The following is an 18801-nucleotide window of genomic DNA, read 5'->3' on the forward strand; positions in this document are numbered from 1 at the left end:
AGCATTCTTGTCCCACTCTTACATTCCTATGCATAAAATTAAAAATATATTTAACTGGGCGTGCCTGGGTGGCTTAGTGGGTTAAGCCTCTGCCTTTTGCTCAGGTCATGATCTCAGGGTCCTGGGATCAAGCCCCGAGTTGGGCTCTCTGCTCAATGGGGAGCCTGCTTCCCCCTCTCTCTCTGCCTACTTGTGATCTCTCTATCAAATAAATAAATAAAATCTTAAAAAAACCAAAAAACCAAAAAATAAAAAACCAAAAAAATATATTTAACTGGAAGGAAATGGGACTTTGAAAATAATTATACTTAAGTATTTGGTTAAGCTTATGAATCATGTAAAGTAGACAAATAATGCCTTTCTTATAAAATATAGAACATTTGTAATAATTCTTAAAATATTCATAATGGTAATTTACAAACTTCAAAAAATAAATCCATTAAATGTTAGAAGTCTAGTTTGGAAAGATTGATTTTAAAAGTTCAGCAGTCTTTATAACAATTTAACTTTTAATAGTTTTACTTCTGCATCATGTCTACCTTTAAGCTCAAGATTATTATTGCAAATGCTTCTTATTTCTCATAACTTCAACCTGTATAACTCTTTCTAGTCATGGCTGCTATTTTAGTTAAGATGTCAGTGTTGTTTTCTGGCACCAAATGTGTCACATAAGGCTGACAGCCATTTCAGACTGAGTGTTTGGGGACATCAGTACATTAGTAGGATCAACACTGATCTAGGGCCTGGTTCTCAATAATGCATATTAGAAACTTTAAAAATTATTTATTATTTTTTGAGTTATTGAGTTATTCTCAAGTAGTTAAGTGTATAAAATATATACTAGTTATATTCACAGGAGAATGATTTATCAAATATATGTACAATTATTAATTCCTAGGAACAGGCGTATTTGGCAGGACTAATAAGACATATTCAGGAATCCAAAACGAAGAAAGTTGCTCAGTGAATACAGAATCTGGACAAGGAAACTGAGTGTTACCAAAAAGAAGAAAACTTCATCTAATATGTTCTAGAGAGGGAGCCTTTTTCGTGCTTACCAAAATTCTATAATAAGTGGTAGTTAAGATCAGAGTACAGTTAGGGGGCACATTCTTTTTGTCCCCCCGCCGCTTTCAATTCTTATCAGTCACATACACACAAATCCCATATTGCAAAATAAACAAATCCCATACATTATAACATAATAAACTTTCTTGTGACAGATGTATTACATTTTCTAGGATCCATTCGAAAGGGATACTTCCTTTTTCAAGGAGCACCCTAAGTCTTTTGCTGAGGTTTGGGAAGCTCTCTAATCTTATCAGCAGTTTGTTTTATATTCTTGTAAATGTGTTGCCTCCCTACCCACCTTCCCGTCTAACTTTATCCAGGTTATCAGGCAGTTCTGGTTAAGTTAAATGCTACGATCCTTAACAATCCTTAAAATCTCTGAGGCCTAAAACAACCAAGGTTATTTCTCAGTTAGCTTATATGTGTCTGCCTGGGTGGTGAGGCTCTGGTCCATGTTTTTTGCAGCGAGAGAAGTAGGCTAATAGATCATCCCTCATCTGAAGCATTGTTGTCATGGTAAGGGAGGGAAATGCATTTAATTGCACACTTCCTCTTAAAGGCTTTTCCTTGGAAGGGATACATATCAATTCTAATAACATTTCCTTGGTTAAAGCCAGTCCTATGATGGCCGTGCTTATCCTCAAAAGGATAGGAAAGTACAATTCTACTATATTCTTGGAGGAGGAGAACTAGAAATATCCTTGAGGAGCAATAATAAACACCGTATCTAGTCATTTTGATTAATATTTTCACTTTTCAAGAATGATATTTTCTGACCTACTTCTCAAATTCAGGGCTCAATTGCTCAACAAATATTCATTTACGTGTCCGTTTTATCAGAGTCCTTTTCCAAGCTCTGGGGATGATATGAAGATGAAACAAGTAAAGATCTAAAGACTCTTGTCTAAAATAGAGCTCAATAGCCCTTTTCCTCCTATGGAACTTGTATTTCTACTTCATAGCTCTTAGCAAATAACCATCATTTATTGATAATTTCTGTAAGTATTTGTCTAGTACTGTCTCCTCTACTAGTTTATAAATTCCATAGAAGATACAGGCTGTGTCTGTTTTCATGTCAACATTCTGAAGAGCAACCGTCATGCTTGATGCCTTGTAGGCAGTGTTCAATGATTATATGTTGAATAAATTATAGAAGAAAAAAACTATAGTGGAAGTCAAAGGTGGAAACATTCTTTCCAAACAATTTATATCTTACTTAGCTCTGTATCTCCCTCTACATGGACAGTATTTACGTGGCCACAGTTTTTGTTTGCAATAATGTCCTTACCAGGAGAGACTATGCTTGCTTTATTGAATTTCATGTCCCCAAGCACTAGCCCGGTGCCTGGCACGTGGTAGAAGCTCAGTAAATACTTGTTGACTTAGTAAAGCAAAAGAGATAAGCTCCAAGGACTACTGAAATAAATAACTGTTAATAGGCCACAGTTTTATAAGTTACTGAAGTGTGCTTCCTTCAACTGCCCATTAATAACATGTGGTTTAATCCTCTAAAGCATGAGTGTTATACACAGTTGCTTTTGATAAATTAGTGGATGAGTGTTTTTGTAATTGGACAAAATTCTGATTGCATCTGACATGAACTGATTAATAGAGATTCAGCACGTGACCTCCAGTGGCTGGAGACAGATCCTTTGCTGGTGGCCCAAGCAGAGAATGATAAAAGGAAAGTTTGTCTCACATTCTATTCCTTTGGGTCTAGGCCTGTAGAATGGAATTGTAACTCAATTCAAATAAACTGTTTTAGGTCAATATTCTGAAATTCCCATTAACTGAGGAGATGTAAAAATATGTACAGTTAACCAAGCTGTAATAAATGCTTCTTTCTAAAGATGAGTATAGCACACAGATTATAGGCTTTTGGTGTTAAAGTGAACCAAATACACATATATCATTCTGTATACAGGGGACAAGATGTGACTCGTGGTTTGACTTCCACTGAGGAAAAGAAAACCACTTTCTAATAGGCTTTTATTGTATATTAAATACATTTACCTTGATGGTTCTTCAAGGAACATTAAGCCCCTGAGATTTGCCTAAACGTCCAACATTATATCTCAAGACCTGAGATGCCAATTACACCAATCACAAGTCTGTAAATTGCCATGCCATATACAGCTATACATATAAATGATTTAACAGGAGATTTTCAATATAAACATTACAAAAAGATAATTATTATGAGCTTAATTGTTAAAGTGCTAAGCACTTGAAAAAAAATATAACCTTCCTAAGAAGTCATTATTTCATTATATATATACACACATATATATACATATAAATAATTTCATTATTTTGAAAAATTATTGGAGGCTTTTGTCTGAAGTTAACTAAAATATTTCTTTAATCTTGACTTTAAATAGTAGGAATTTATAAGGTTAGTAGTTTTTTTTAATTAATTAAGAAACAAATGGAAAGAAACACTAAAAAACATGAGAACAATTAAATAATAACCATTAATGTGAACAGTAGAAATGTGAATACGGTTACTTAGAGATAGTCCAATTAAAAAAAAAAAAAAAAGAATGCCAAGTATACTACTTATTTATCAGAGACCAAAAAAAAAAAAAAAAAGAGGGCCTAGATGAACAGGGAATTTTTGAAATTCTGCCCAATTACTTGGCATGAATATTGGAAAATTCTAATTCTGGGAGTTTATTATAAGAATTTTTTTTGTTCCTATATAAAATCATCTATGTATAAGTCAGACCAGTACATTTGCTGTTACTGGTAATGACTAAAAATTTTACAACCCTCGGTAATAGAAATAAAACTATTGCATATCTCTTTTAATTGGAAAATGCTGACTGGACATATGACAATAATCTCCCCATATTAATGCTATTAGAACTTTGCAAATACAGGCATACCTCATTTTATTGTGCTTCGCTTGATTGTGCTTTGCAGATATAATTTTTTTGTTAATTGAAGTTTTGCGACACGCCTGCATCAAAAAAATCTGTTGGCACCATTTGTCCAACCACATTAGTTTATTTTGTGTCCCTGTATCACATTTTGGTAATCCTCACAATATTTCAGACTTTTTCATTATTGTTATATTTGCTATGGTGTTCTATGACCAGAGATCATGACTCACTGAAAGCTCAGATGATTGTTAGCATTTTTTAGCAATAAAGTGTTTTTAAATTAAGGTTTTGTCTTTTTTTTTTTTTTAAGAGATAATACTCTTGCAAACTTAAGAGAATATAAACATAACTTTTTTATGTACTGGGAAGTCAAAAAAATAATTTGACTTACTTTATTGTAGTATTTGCGTTATCGTGAACCTATAGTATCTTCAAGCTGTGCCCATACTGTAGTAATTTTGCTGCTGGGTAGATGAGAACCTTGATTAATGAAGTATCGGTTTAACATGGAAAGACAAACCATGGGTGATCCACGGATACCTACTTCCATTTTAGAAAAGGCATATCAGCTGCTTCTAGGAGATTGTGTATACAAGAATACGCCATCCTTTTGGGAAGCAAGTTCTTTATGTAATTTCCTTTGCAGATCTCTTTAGAATACTTTTCCAGTATCTTGCTGAAATCTAGATACACTATGCCCATTTCATGTCTTTTATAGTGCCAAAGAATGAAATGAAGAGATTTAAATAGTTTTTTTTTTCTTTTTCTTTTCCAAAGCTGAATTAATTTTCTTGCAAGCAAGGGAACTCATATCAATAAATTCACTAAGTAGTTCACTGAAGGGAAAAGTCATGGTTTCTGAACTGTGAGAAATGGGGTTTTCTGGTTATGCTCTTTAATATTGAAAACACACCCACTAGATAGGGACAGAATGAGGCTAGTGCTCAGTGTTGGCTGTTGTTTTCCATAACCCATTGTCAGGAAAAATGCATCAGTTATGGACAGTAAGGATCTGGCAAGCCAGGCTCCTCACAGTTCATATCCTACAATGGTTTTAGCTGGTAACAACCAGTTGCAGTAAAATAAAAACTCAGCATTTGCTTTGATATCTCCTAAGTGCTCCTGCAAGTGAAAAATTTTCCCTTTGTAATAGCAGTTCTAAATGAAGAAAAAAATTGACCTTAATTTGACATCATTTTTCAGTCCATTTTGGTGTCTAATAATCACAACTTTCTCTTAAATTTCATTTCTCAGGCAAATGTGTCCAATCCTCTTTATCTAGTCTGAAATGAACACTGTACTCTTGGCTGAGAAAACTAGGATAAATTTAGAATTAAGTTATCATGTGCTTCAAATATGCATGCTATCCCTTCTTCCTCCTCTTCATTATTTTCTTCATATATAACTTGAGCTCTCCATAATATATTTCATATTCTTAAGTTCATTCTAACAGATTCTTGCCATTTTGCCATGGGTCGGTCTAGTGTCCAGTCCCACCAAAACTGGCCAAATGAGAGACTGATTGATGAAGGCTAAGATGAAACACGTCAAAGATCCCAGAGTCCCAGGCTGTATTTGAGCCAAAGGAAGAAGCTGGATTTTGCCAAGAAGATCCTATTTCCACATAAGGTCATATTCTGATGTATTGGGAGGTAGGACTTCAACCTATGTTTTTGAAGGACACAATTCAACCAATAGCATACTCTAAGAAAGAAGCCGGGTTTGGAGATTAGGAAAAGCTCTTTGGAACTAGGCTGAGGACTAAAGGATATATCTGCATGAAGTCTCCTAGAAGAGCATTACTGGCTGGGAGAATGGTGAGTAAAAAGTCACTGGTCAGAAGAAGACCTTGGCTGTTGCTTCAGTGAACAGAAATATGGCCTCTGTGGCCGGACCACAGACAGCCAAAGAAGCAAAAAGGGGAGATGATACTGGGGAGCTGGAGGGGTTGGAGATAGGCCAGTACCTAAAGAAACGGAGTTTGGAATTTACTTCCACTGATGGTAAGCTGTTGAAAAACACAAATTGGACTTATATTTTTATTTTTTTAAAGTTTATTTTTAAATTTATTTCAGTAATCTCTGCACCCAATGTAGGCTCAAACTCATGGCCATGAGATCAAGGGTTGTATGCTCTTCCAACTTGGCCAGCTAGGCACCCCTGAGTTATACTTCTATTTATTATTTTTATTTTTAAAGATTTTTATTTATTTGTTTGAGAGACAGAGAGAGGGAGCAAGCACAAGGAGGGGGAGGAGCAGAGGGAGAGGGAGAAGGAGGCGCCCACTGAGGAGGGAGCCCAACACGGTCTCCAGCTCAGAACCCTGAGATCACTACCTCAGTTGAAGGCAGACGCTTAACCGATGGAGCCACCCAGGTGCCCCAGTACTTTTAAAGATTATTTTTTCAGGGACACCTGGGTGGCTCAGTCGATTAAGTGTCCAACTCTTGATTTTGGCTTGGGTCATGATCTCAGGGCCATAAGATCAAGCCCCGTGTTGGGCTCTGTGCTGAGTGTGGAGCCTGCTTGGGATCCTTTCTCTCCCTCTGCCTTCCCACCATTCTCTCTCTCTCTTATAAAAAAGTAGAAAAGAAAAGAAAAAAGAAAAGAAGAACTTAAAAAGACAATTTGGGCTGCCATTTGGAGAGTAGATTGTGGCATAGCAAGAGGGGAAGCAGGGAGGTCCTGTGTGCATAAGATGGCATCCTAGATTCTCCTTGAGATGCAAAGAAATGAGAGATACACACACTTAACTTCAAGGACAGAGCAGTGTGCTTGGGGAGAACAATGCAATTACACATAAACAGACATTCAGTGACTTAAGATATTACAATCCGTGTTTTAGATGAATGGTATTCACTCTCAGCATGCATTATTGAGTACCTATTAGGTGTTGGGCATTACGCTGGTATAGGAAGCCAACAAAGGCTTACAGTGTGTAAAGAGGTTAGAATTGATTGGGTGAGACAGTTATGAGTTAAATGATAGAGATGGTTTAAAACCTGGTGGGGGACATGAATGAGCGAGTAGTCAATTCTGTTTAATAAAGTGGTCAGGAATGAGTGAAGGAGAGAGATACTTTCTCCTGCTCTTATATAAGTACCCATATTTGTCTGGGGAATAAATTGGAGGACACTTGGGTACAAAAGGGAGATGAACCGGGGAAGCCACACTAGGCAGAAGGGGAGGACTGGATGAAAGTTAACATGTATGAGGTGCCCGGGTGGCTCAGTCAGTTAAATGTCTGCCTTTGGCTCAGGTCATGATCCCAGGGTCCTGGGATAGAGTCCCACATTGGGCTCCCTGTTCTGCAGGGAGCCTGCTTCTCCCTCTGCCTCTGCCTCTCTCTCTGTCTCTGTCTCTCAATGAAGAGATACATAAAATCTTTAAAAAAAAAAAAAAAGTGAACATGTATGAACAAGCAAGGCATCTTTGTGGACTTTAAGACTTACATGAGCCCACTTCAAGAGTTTTGTAGAAAACTAGATGGGGTTATGATTTTTATTTTTATTTTTATTTTATATTTCTTTCTAAGATGTCCTTTTTCTATGTGTGGGGAATCTTCCACTGTATGAGTTGGAGAGGCAAAGTCCCATCTTCCATTCTGAGAGCTCTCTCTGAACCCTGAAAGCTGGAGTTGGGGTGAGGTGCTTTGGAGGGGACAGTGTCATCTGGTATCCAGTGGTGGCGGAGTTGTGCTAGAGCCCATGGAGGAGCGGGTGGGAGTGCCCACTGTTGGTGGTAGCAGTCCCTCAGTGACCTGTCCTTGTGGGAAGACTCTGGACATGGCCACACATTTTTATTTCTGCTGACTTGCACAAGCCTTGTTCTTCAACTTGACTGTCGACTCTGAAAACCACTTGAATTATTTCAGTATGTTCTTTTTCAGCACAAGTTAGCCAGAGCTGGTTTCTTAGTTTGCCTAAGAACTCTGAGTGATACAGAGTGGAGTAGAATGAGTTAGGCAGGAGTGAGGTGATGCAGAGCCTTTCCTTCTAAAATACAGCCTTTATCCTAAAGGCAGTGAGTAGCCATTGAAGAGTACTTTTAAAAATTTAAGTTTTTAATTTTGACATAATTGTAGATTTGTATGTGATAGAAATAATAGAGATCTTGCGGACCCTTTACCTCGCTCCCCTCAGTGATGACATCTTACAAAACCACAGGACTGTATCACAACTCAGATACTGGCATAGATACAACCAAGACACAGAACATTCCCATCACCATGAGAATCCTCCCGTTAACCTTTATAGTCCCACCTACTTCTTTCTCTTCTCCACCTATAAAAATGGAATCTCCATTTTTATAGTTCTGTCTTTCAAGATATCTTGTTGTTACATAAATGGCATCATACAATAAACCAACATTTTGGGATCAACTTTTTTCCCCTTAACATAATTTCTTAGGATGCAGGTTGCTGTGGATATAGGTAGTGTGCCTATGTAATTGCTGAATCGTATTCCACAGCTTGTACAGATTCCACAGTATGCACAGAGCTCTGTTTGTCTGGTCATTCGCCCACTGAAGGACAGCTGGGTTGTCTCCAGTTTGCAGCTGTTAGGAATAAAGCTGCTAAAACATTTGTATACAAGTTTTTGTATGAACACGAGTTTTCATTTCTCAGGGATAAATGTCTACCAGTATAATAGTTGCTTTAGACAGTAGTTACATGTTTAGTTTAATGAGAAACTGCCTAACTGTTATCCAGAGTGACGGGACCTTTTTTCATCTCCAGCAGCAGTGTACGAATGATCTAGCTTTTCTACATCCTCACTGGGTGTTGTCTATTTTTTATTTGAGCCATTCTGATAGTTGTATAGTGATATCTCATTATGGTTTTAATTTGCCTTTTCTGGTGGCTAATGATCTTTTTGAACATCTTTTAATGTGCTTATTTTCTATCTGTGTATTTTCTTTGGTTAAATGTCTATTCATATCTTGTACTCATTTTCTTTCTTTTTTTTTTTTTAAGATTTTATTTATTTATTTGTCAGAGAGAGAGCAAGCGAGAGCGAGCACAGGCAGAGTCGGAGGGAGAAGCAGGCTCCCTGCGGAACAAGGAGCCCGACGTGGGACTCGATTCCATGACGCTGGGATGATGACCTGAGCTGAAGGCAGCTGCTTAACCAACTGAGCCACCCAGGCGTCCCTTGTACTCATTTTCAAAGTGGATTGCTTGCTTTATTACCCTTAAATTTGAGGTCTTCTTTGTATATTCTGGATATTAGTCCTCCATCAGAATTGTGAGCTGCAAATACTTTAGGTATCTTCTCTTACTTTGTAACTTATATTTTCCTTCTCTTAACAGGGTCCTTTGAGAACAAAAATTTTAGTTTACGATAAGTCCAGTTTCCTTTTATGGGTAGTACTTTGGGTGTTAAGTCTATGAACTTTTTGGGTAGGCCTAGATGCTGAAGATTTTCTTTTATATTTTTTTCTGTAAGTTTTATAGTTGTACATTTTACATTCAAGTTCATGATCTTTTAAGTTAATTTTTGTGGAAGATATAAGACTTAGGTTGAAGTTTTTGTTTTGTTTTGTTTTGTTTTGTTTTGTTTTTGGTCTGTGCCTTTCCAATTGGTTCAGTACCATTTTTTGAAAAAGTTGTCTTTCCTCAATCGAATTACTTTTCCATCTTTCACAAAAATCAGTTGTGCCTATTTACATGGGTCTCTTTCTGGGTACTCTATTCTGTTTCACTGATCTATGTGCTTATTCTTCTAATGATTCCACATGGTCTTGATTACTGTAGCTATGTAATATGTTGAATATCAGGTAGACTGATTACTCCTACTTTATTCTTTTCATCAAAGCATTTTTAAAAGGGTGCAGTATTAGCAGATTTATACTCTGGTATGATCACTTTGCCTGCAGAGTGCAGGATGGATGGGGAACATGGGATTGGAAAGAGGAAGAATATTAGAGAGTCGGAAAGAGCCAAAGATGTCTTGAGTTAAGGCAGTGTCAGTGGGCTGGAGAGGAAGTCAATAAGGAAAGCAGATGTTAAACAGTTTAAATTTCCAGCATTTGTTCAGTGATCAGCTGGGGGGAAAGGAAAAAAGAGGAGTTTAGGGTGCTTCTTACTTAAGGTACTAATTTGACACAATTTTGAATTAGGCAGAGAATACATAAAAATGAAAGGTTTTGAATGTTATTTTGGAATGACATTCCAAATATTTTGGAAAAACATCATTTTGAATGCTATATTTGAATTTGAAATTAAGGTGCCTTTGGGACATTCTATATAGACCATGACTGTCTAGTTTGATAACAGATAAGACTGGGATGGAGTTGAAGGTCTGAAAGTGTTCAGTAACTGAAGCCACAGACGCAGAGCGCAGGGCTAACCAGTAGTGCGTATACCCAGTGAAGGGTTCTAGCCCAGGTACCCAGGTAACATTCCCTCCAGGGATAGGTGGAGGAAGACCAGTCTGCAAATTACTGAGTAGAATTGTCGAATAAAGGAGAAAATCAAGGAGACAACGTTGTAAGAGGCTTAGAAACAATCTTTGCCTGTGAAGACTGGTCAAATGGAATGAAGATGGAAAAAGAGTGATTTGATTTGACAAACGGCAAGATATTGGAGACATCAGGTGGACCAAGTACACTGATGCGGCATGAGGTGAAGCCAGATTGCACTCTATGAGTGGGGAAGGAAGAGCAAGGTGGGAAAGAGGAAACATTCACTATTGCTCTGAGAAATGTGGCTGAAGAATAAAAAAGAGAGGTGTTACCTACAGTGGGATAAAGGATTTAACAGTTGTTTTCTATTTTTCTCTTTTTTCCCTTTCTTTTTTTTTTCTTCTATTCTTTTCTTTTTAATGCTTGAGAGACTTCAGCTTGATTATAGATTTTGGGGAGGGTACCTACCAAGAAAGGCAAGAGGAGATGGAATTGATCAATCATACAAAGGACTAATATCAAGAGCACAAGACATGAACTTTAACCTCCTTTTCCTTCACTGAAAACATAACAGAATTAGCCTTAGGTACCTTTAATAAAAAGTCAAAATAATTACACCTTAAACAGATAGCAGATAATTTGTCTCCCATATTGCAAACAAGTCTGAAAGTAGGTACTTCTAAGACACTTTTTTCTTTTACTCTTCACATTTTTTTCTTTTTTCTTTTACTCTTTACATTTTTAAGATCATCTTATGGTCCAAGATGACTGCTGGAGGCCCAGCCATCTCACCTGAGTTCCAGGGAGACAGAAAGAAAAAAGAGGAAAGGAAAAAAGGAATTGACTTCCCAGCTAAGTCCAGCTCTTTTGGGCCACTATCCTGAAACCCTACCTAAGGATTTCTGCTTACTTATTTACTGGCCACTTCTAGCTGTAAGGAGGGTTGAGAAATGTATCTTTAGATTTTGTTTCTATAAAAGTAAGGTTCTATTAGTAAGGAAGAAGAAACTGGATATAGGGTAGAGAAGTAGAAGTTTCTGTCCCCAAAGGAAAGAACGTACAAGGATTTATAGATTTAGGTGTATTTTTTTGATGCAAGAAAAGGAAATTGAATTTGTTAATGTTGAATAGACTGGGAATGTCTGTGAATGTCGGCAGCAAGGTCATCACTGGAGAAAGAGGATATCCACAGAGACGCTGAGAAGAATGGTGGACAAATTTGCTACAGTGTTACAAGAAAATGAAGGGAACAGCCGCTGACCAGACTAGCATATAAAAGAATGTTGAGCTGCGCTAAGGGCTTAGCAGGAGTTGGAGATCATTAATTTGTCTGGGTATAAAACCGAGTAGCTGTGGGATTTTCTGTTGCAGTATTCAGCAAATAGAATACAGGAGCATGGTTAAATTCATTTCACATGATGTATGTGCCGGGTGTGAGGGTTGCATAAGCTAGAAAAACTCAATGGAAGGAAATATTATTTTGACAAAGCCTAGGGAATGTGTGGGATTTTTGTTCAGATAACAAATTGCAGACGGGAGTCTGTTGGGAGGGAAAGGAGTATAGTAAGCAGAAGAATGACACGGGAGGTGGGATCAGAGGTGGGAATGGACCAGGCATGTTAGAAGACGCAGTAAAGCAATCTGGCCGAGCGGGAGGCCTGCAGGAAGGCCAGCATGGAAGGCGGGTGTGAAAAGGGCCCATCTGACAAAGATCAGGTCAAGTACAGACTCTCAGCCTCCAGGTCCACGCCATATCCTCCAGCAGTGGGGATCTGAGGAAGGTTATTGTGCAGGAGAGTGATTTAAGACGATTAACGTGGTGGCAGTCTGCTGCATCCAGAGTTGGGATGGAGATTGGCTGGAGGCAGGAAAACTGGTCTAGGAGGCTGGCAAAGGAATCTGACATCCTGGAAACAGCAAGAGAGGAAAGAGGGTTAGAGGCAAAGGACAAAAAGTTGCCCTCACTCTGCCCCCTGTACTTCTCACACGACAGAATTCTCGTTCTCAAATGTGAGTGACTTGCATAGTTTCTCTCACCCCATGAGATTCCTCCCTCCTCTGTTGCTTTCCCTTCTTTTTTTCTTTCTCTTTCTCCTTCTTTCCTTTCCTCTTCTCTCCTCTCCTTCATCTTCCTTCTTTCCTCCTTCCCTTCCTTCCGTCTTCCTTCCCTTTCTCCGTTCTGTGTTCTTCCTTTCTTTCCAGAGAGGGAAAGAGAGAGAGAGAGAGAGAGAGAGAGAGCGCTTGCGAGTGAGCGAGCGCATGTGCACAGTGGGGGTGGGGGGAGTGGTGTGCAGAGAGAGAAGGAGAGAGACACTTTTTTTTATTAGCATATAATGTATTATTAGCCCCAGGGGTACAGGTCTGTGAATCATCAGGCTTACGCATGTCACGGCACTCACCGCAGCACATTCCCTCCCTGATGTCCATCACCCAGCCACCCCATCCCTACCCTACCACCCCCCAGCAACCTTCCGTTTGTTTTGTGAGATTAAGAGTCTCTTATGGTTTGTCTCCCTCCTAATCCCATCTTGTTTCATTTTTTCCCTCCCTACCCTCCATGAGCCCCTGCCCTACCTCTCAAATCCTTCATATCAGAGAGATTATGTGATAATTGTCTCTCTCTGATTGACATTTCGCTTAGCATAATACCCTCTTGTTCCATCCACATTGTTGCAAATGGCAAGATTTCCTTTCTTTTGATGGCTGCACAGTATTCCATTGTGGATATATACCACATCTTTATCCATTCATCTGTTGATGGACATCTAGGTTCTTTCCATAATTTGGCTGTTGTGGACATTGCTGCTATAGACATTTGGGTGCATGTGCCCGAGAAGGAGAGAGACTCTTAAGCAGGCTCCATGATCAGATCAGTGAGGAGCCTGACGTGGGGCTTGATCTCACAACCCTGAGATCAAGACATGAGCTGAAATCTAGAGTCATTAACCAACTGAGACACCCAGGAGCCCCTCTTCCTTCCTCCCTCCCCATTGCTCCCTGCCCTCCCCCGCTTCTTTCCTTCTTTCCTTCCTTCCCTCTTTCCTCAATACTTACAGAGTATTTACTGCTTACATACTGGATGTTGTATAAGGCGCTAAAGACTCAGAGAAGGAAATCTGATTCCTTAACAAACAAGAGAACCAAGTGACATTTAGCAGGTGACCAAGTGTGTGTCAGGTTTTACGGGTACACAGAGTAGGGGGGCCTCTAATCCAGAGAAAGTATCAATTGAACTCAGCCTGGAAAAACCAGGAGGAGGTCACTGGGTGGGGTAGGGTAGCAGGGAGGGCTTCAGGAGCCTTGGTTGCCTGGGGAAACTGCATCCCAGGGTGTGTGTGTGTGTGTGTGTGTGTGTGAGAGAGAGAGAGAGAGAGAGAGAGAGAGAGAGAGAGATAGGGAAGAGCCATGAGGTCAGAGAGGGCTTTATGTGTCCTGATAAAGAATTTGGGTTTTATTCCTAACACGCTGGGTGGTCCTGGTGGATTTTACACAGAAGAATGACATTAACTTCTTTTTAGACTCATCAAAACTCAGGCTTTGAAGACAGATTGAGACCAGAGTGTTACTCTTGGTTCAGCCACTTGGTGGCTGTGTGAGCTTGGACAATTTACTTAATCGCGTGAAGCCTAGGTTTCTTCTTTAAAATAGAAAACAAACCAACCCAACTTCCTCATAGGTACTATTGTCTTTATTTGCCAAGAGGATTAAATGAATACCATTTGTAACATTCTTAGCACAGGGCCGGGCACATAGAAAGCCCTCCAATCCTGATGGCTACTCTCTACCAGCACTCATATCGTTATTATGATTGTAAAAATTGATCTTGGAGTGATATGCAAGGTGTGGCAGAGGTAGGGGGTAAGCTGGAGGAAGGAAGATTGCTTAGAATGCTTCTGGAAGAATCCAGGGAAAAACTAACTAACTTTCTTATTTTCTTTATTTCCTTCCTTCCTTCCTTCTTTCTTTTCTTCCCAGTACACAGCTGTCATTCAGAAGGAATAAAAAAAGTTTGTGGACTAAATTAAAAGGAAGACTGAGCAGAATTTACTGATTGATTAGCTCAGAGAAACCAGGAGGGGAGTAAAAGATGACTTTAAGGCTTCAAGGTTGGGTGACTGCAGAGTTCTGGAGCTGTTAACACAAAGAAACCCTTTCTCTCCCCATCCCGTGGCTCAGCTTTCTCAGACCATTGTTCGTCTGACACCTTCCTGTGGTCACCTACTTTTTCAGTTTCATTTATTCGCTCAGTGATTGTGCCGTGCGTGTCTGCCACTTTGTCTTTTTCCAGAATGCCTTGTCATAACCATAATGGAGGCATATCTGACTTTAAAAACGTCAACTTTTTGAAATCTCAGACTCTACTTACAAATTGGTTTTGAATACCTCTCTCTAACTCCTTCCAAACCTCATTTCATTTTTAGATCCTGTAGATGTCTTTGGAAAGACGAGCATCCTATGCCTCTACATGGTTGGATTCATAGGATCCCATACTTTTACAATTAATATTGTGTCTGAAACAAATTATTTTTATGGCTTCTCAATATTATATAATTGCCATTTTCTCTCATATATGGAATTGTGTTTTTGGTCCTATGTCACAGATAGACAACCAAAACTGGCTCAGCTTTTGGCTTTTCTTTTCTGGCTAATTGGTGCTTCCCTTCTAACTCAGAAGACATTTGGAAAAACCTGGGAATTTGACATGAGGACTTGTTCTAGCCAGGTCATCTGTCCACCATGAATGACTGATTTTAGTACCAGGGAAGAGCAGATGGGGCTGAAGCCATGGCCATCATTCTCTGGGTTTTCTTTTTTTTCCCTTGAGTTTGATTATTCTGATTACTAAAAATGCCCTGCTGTTTGTCAGAGAACAGGAATTTGGAGAGTGCTGAGGCTCAGTTAGCCAGGTCAAGTCTCCAGTAATATATATATAGAGATTGTGTTTTAGAGTGGAAAATTTTAATAAATATCGTATACGAAAACAAGTGACACATGGTAAGCAAGTTGAGAGTTGGTCTCTACTAGTGAAAATGGCAGTGTGTAGTTCTGTCCACAGTCTCTGCCTGATTGTTGGGAGTCAGTTGTCACAAACAAGAGGACATAGAGAAAAACCCCCTGCCCCTCAGGATGGCTGTCTGATCTCAGTGTCATTAGCTCCTGAGGTCCCACCAATAAAGTTAGAATTCCTGTAGACCCACAGCAGCTCACATGCAGTCCTTCTACTCCTTCTCTCTACTGATCTGCTAGTGTGTGTGTGTGTGTGTGTGTGTGTGTGTGTGTGTGTGCGCGCATTTCAGAAATAGTACATGAGAGATGGGAAATTAAATGTCTCTGTGGGAAAAAGCAGTGTTTCAGGTTCTCAGCATTTTAGTCAGCTGCTCTCATATTTTTCCAGACTGTAAATATATTTTGAAGCTATTAAAAATCTATTCATCGCAATGAACAAAGGTAGGAACTCAATAGTTCTTTCCCATTTGCCATTTATCCAAAAACAAATATCTAAACACTTTAATTATCCTTTTAATTTCCCTTAGTGGTGGCAGAATGATCCTACTCATCTTCATGAAGTCTGTGCTGGGAACATAGCAAGACAAAAATCTCCCTGGGCTAGCCTGTTTATCCAGTGGTAAGGACTTTGGCAGCTCCCTGGTGAGGGCGCTGGTGTGGGCAGGGAGAGGTAGACAGGACAGGAATCTCTTTCAAATCACAGACAAAAGGAAACCAGGAAGTCAGGAGAAATTACTGCTCATAGCTCAGGATGTTAAAGGCAATAGGCTCCCCTGGTTAGTTAATCATTAGCAAAAAGGAAAGCTCTGTGGGGGTCAGGACCGGCCAGACCACAGAGACCGACTCAAGCAGGGAGCGAGCTCCTGGCAGAGGCCAAGAAGTGATCTTCCCTGCAGTTCATCTCTTTCTTTTACTGACTTGACCTCGGGACATAAAGCAAGATGACTCTTCTGTTCTTAGACGTTTGTCTAAATGAAGCCCTCTTGATTTCATTTTTGCTCTGGGATTCCTAAGCAGAGAAGAAGATAAGACATCTTCCCCTGAGCAGCCTCCCAGCTCCCATTCAGTTTGGTACTGGGACAGCAGCTCCAGCCACAGAAAGCAACCCGGTGAGTGTCCCCAAGCGGGGGTCACTGCAGGCAGATCTGCCCCTCGTTGTGAAACGGGGCTTTGCACGCTTTCTGAAGCCTAAGGAATTGGTGCTGACTTCCAAGCTGCCTGGTGGAAGAAGAGAAAGTTGATCTGCAGACCCTGAGGGGAGAGGGAGAAGCCCCTCTTCCCCTCCCCCTTACCGCAGCACCATGGGCAACGTTTGTCTGAGGTTCTGGGCATACTTGCGGCCCTGTCTCCCCTGCTTGTTCCAGGAGGCCGACAAGCCGGGAGTGGTGATTGAGAACCCCATGGCCCGCTGCTTCCCCGGTCCTCCCCAGCTGCAGAGTCAGGAGCCTGCGAGAAGCCACGGCCACTACTTTGTGGCTCTGTTTGACTACCAGGCTCGGACCGCAGAGGACCTTAGCTTCCGCACGGGCGACAAGCTCCAAGTCCTGGATACTTCCCGGGAGGGCTGGTGGTTCGCCAGGCACTTGGAGAAAAGGGGAGATGGCTCTGGCCAGCCGCTGCAGGGCTATATTCCTTCTAACTATGTGGCTGAGGACAGAAGCCTGCAGGCAGAGCCGTGAGTAGTACAAACCCACACTTTGTTTCTCAACTCTCTGTGGGCGGATGAGCTTTCCTTCTTACCTATCTGCAACCCCCTAATTTCCAAAGAGCCACCCAGAAAGTATGAGGAAGTCCTGGCAGGAACCTCCTCATTGAAACACACCTCTCCTGCTCAGTGAGAGTGAAACTGGCGGGTAATTGTTGTGGAAATGACTTCTATTACAATATGTAAACCCAGGGGGCCGCGGGTGCATCTTCATCAATGTAAACAAATGGTGCAGTTAAGGCCTTACCTTTACTTTGGCTGTAAAATAAATCATGCCTCACTTGTGTAACAGACTGCATTTCATTGGAAGGTAGGTCATAGATCTTCCTTACATTGCCCTTTCAAATCTGAAGTCCAGCCCTCTTGCTTTTAAAACTTTTGAAGGATCAACCCCCAACCCTAACTCTAATTTTAATCCTTTTTCATTCTGTTAGGCATACACAGGGCCAACTAACATACAGGGTTTAACATTTAGAAGATGCTAATTTTTCACTACTTTTTCCCACTGAAATCATGACTAGACTTTTTTCTTTGAGTACCAGATATGGACTTATGCTACCCAAATTGTGATCGTTTGGAGCTTTTGTTATGATTAGAAACTGGCCAGCTACAGGTATTTAGTAATGGTAGAGAGGAGGTGATAAAGACTACTCTGATATTTGAAAAAAATCCGATGAATTATGATGAACCCACAGAGGAGAATTATATATACTTTTCCATTCATCCGTCCATCCACCCATCCACCCGTCCATGCATCCATCCATCCACCCATCCATCCATCCACCCATCCATCCATCCATCCACCCATCCATCCATCCATCCACCCGTCCATGCATCCATCCATCCATCCATCCACCCATCCATCCATCCATCCACCCATCCATCCATCCACCCACCCATCCATCCATCCATCCATCCATCTACCGCACCCGTCCATACATCCGTCCATCCACCCCTCTATCTCCCATCCGTGCATCTGTGCATCCATGCATCCCTCCATCTACCCGTCTATGCATCCATCCATCCACCCATCCATCCAGGCAAGTGCCAGGCACAGTAGTGGCATGGTGAGTGGGGGAGGAGGGAGGTTTGGTGGGTTGAGAAGCCAGTGGGGACTGTTACTGGCCCTAACTTTGTTCCTGCCTTGTTTCCGTGAAACCCAAGACTGGGAATGTGTCCCAGGACTCATTTTATAGAATGGATCCTTAGTAGAGGAACAAACCACTGGGGATTCACTCAGTCTCTCATATGGTTCTCCTTTTCTATGAGAGCTGCAGCGTCCTTTACTAGCCCAGGAAATGAAATGGCAAGGAAGTGCTCTTAGGGTAGTACTGCTGCTTGCTAAACTCAAATACAAATACAGAAGGAGATTTGGTCATTTTTTAGATTCTTTCCAATACCAGGAACCTGTACATGTTAAGAAGGCTCTTATTTATGCCTAAATTTTATGCCTAGAAATGAATTGAAACCTAGACTTTTGATGAATGGAATTGCTCTCAGATGAGAAAGTCATCTGCATAAATATTTGTTTTCTGTGTTAATCTATAGAAATACCTTATTCATTGAATGCTTACTTATGTGCATTTATGTTTTCAGTACTATATGATTTACAGACATGATATGGTATTATGGTTTGCTGTGGTAGTATGCTATTATGTTTTATATTCAGCATAAGATATACATACTGTATGAATGAATACTAGAATATTTATATTAGAGTCTTGAACT

At 40.3% G+C, this 18801-nt stretch overlaps 1 protein-coding gene across 2 annotated transcripts in view; it reads left to right on the forward strand.

Annotated features, from left to right (window-relative positions):
• Positions 1-18801, forward strand: part of FRK (fyn related Src family tyrosine kinase) — a 138784-nt gene that overhangs the window by 21664 nt on the left and 98319 nt on the right. Inside the window, exon 1 of one of the 2 annotated variants that reach the window (XM_032338775.1) lies at positions 15849-17043. The exons of the other annotated variant lie outside the window; for it this stretch is intronic. Coding sequence (XP_032194666.1) covers positions 16670-17043 — 374 coding nt within the window. The 5' untranslated portion in view covers positions 15849-16669. Of the gene's footprint in view, positions 1-15848; positions 17044-18801 lie in introns of those variants that run through there. 2 annotated transcript variants of the gene reach the window in all.

This window comes from Mustela erminea, chromosome 4 (assembly GCF_009829155.1).
Source record: "Mustela erminea isolate mMusErm1 chromosome 4, mMusErm1.Pri, whole genome shotgun sequence".
Lineage (NCBI taxonomy): Eukaryota > Metazoa > Chordata > Mammalia > Carnivora > Mustelidae > Mustela > Mustela erminea.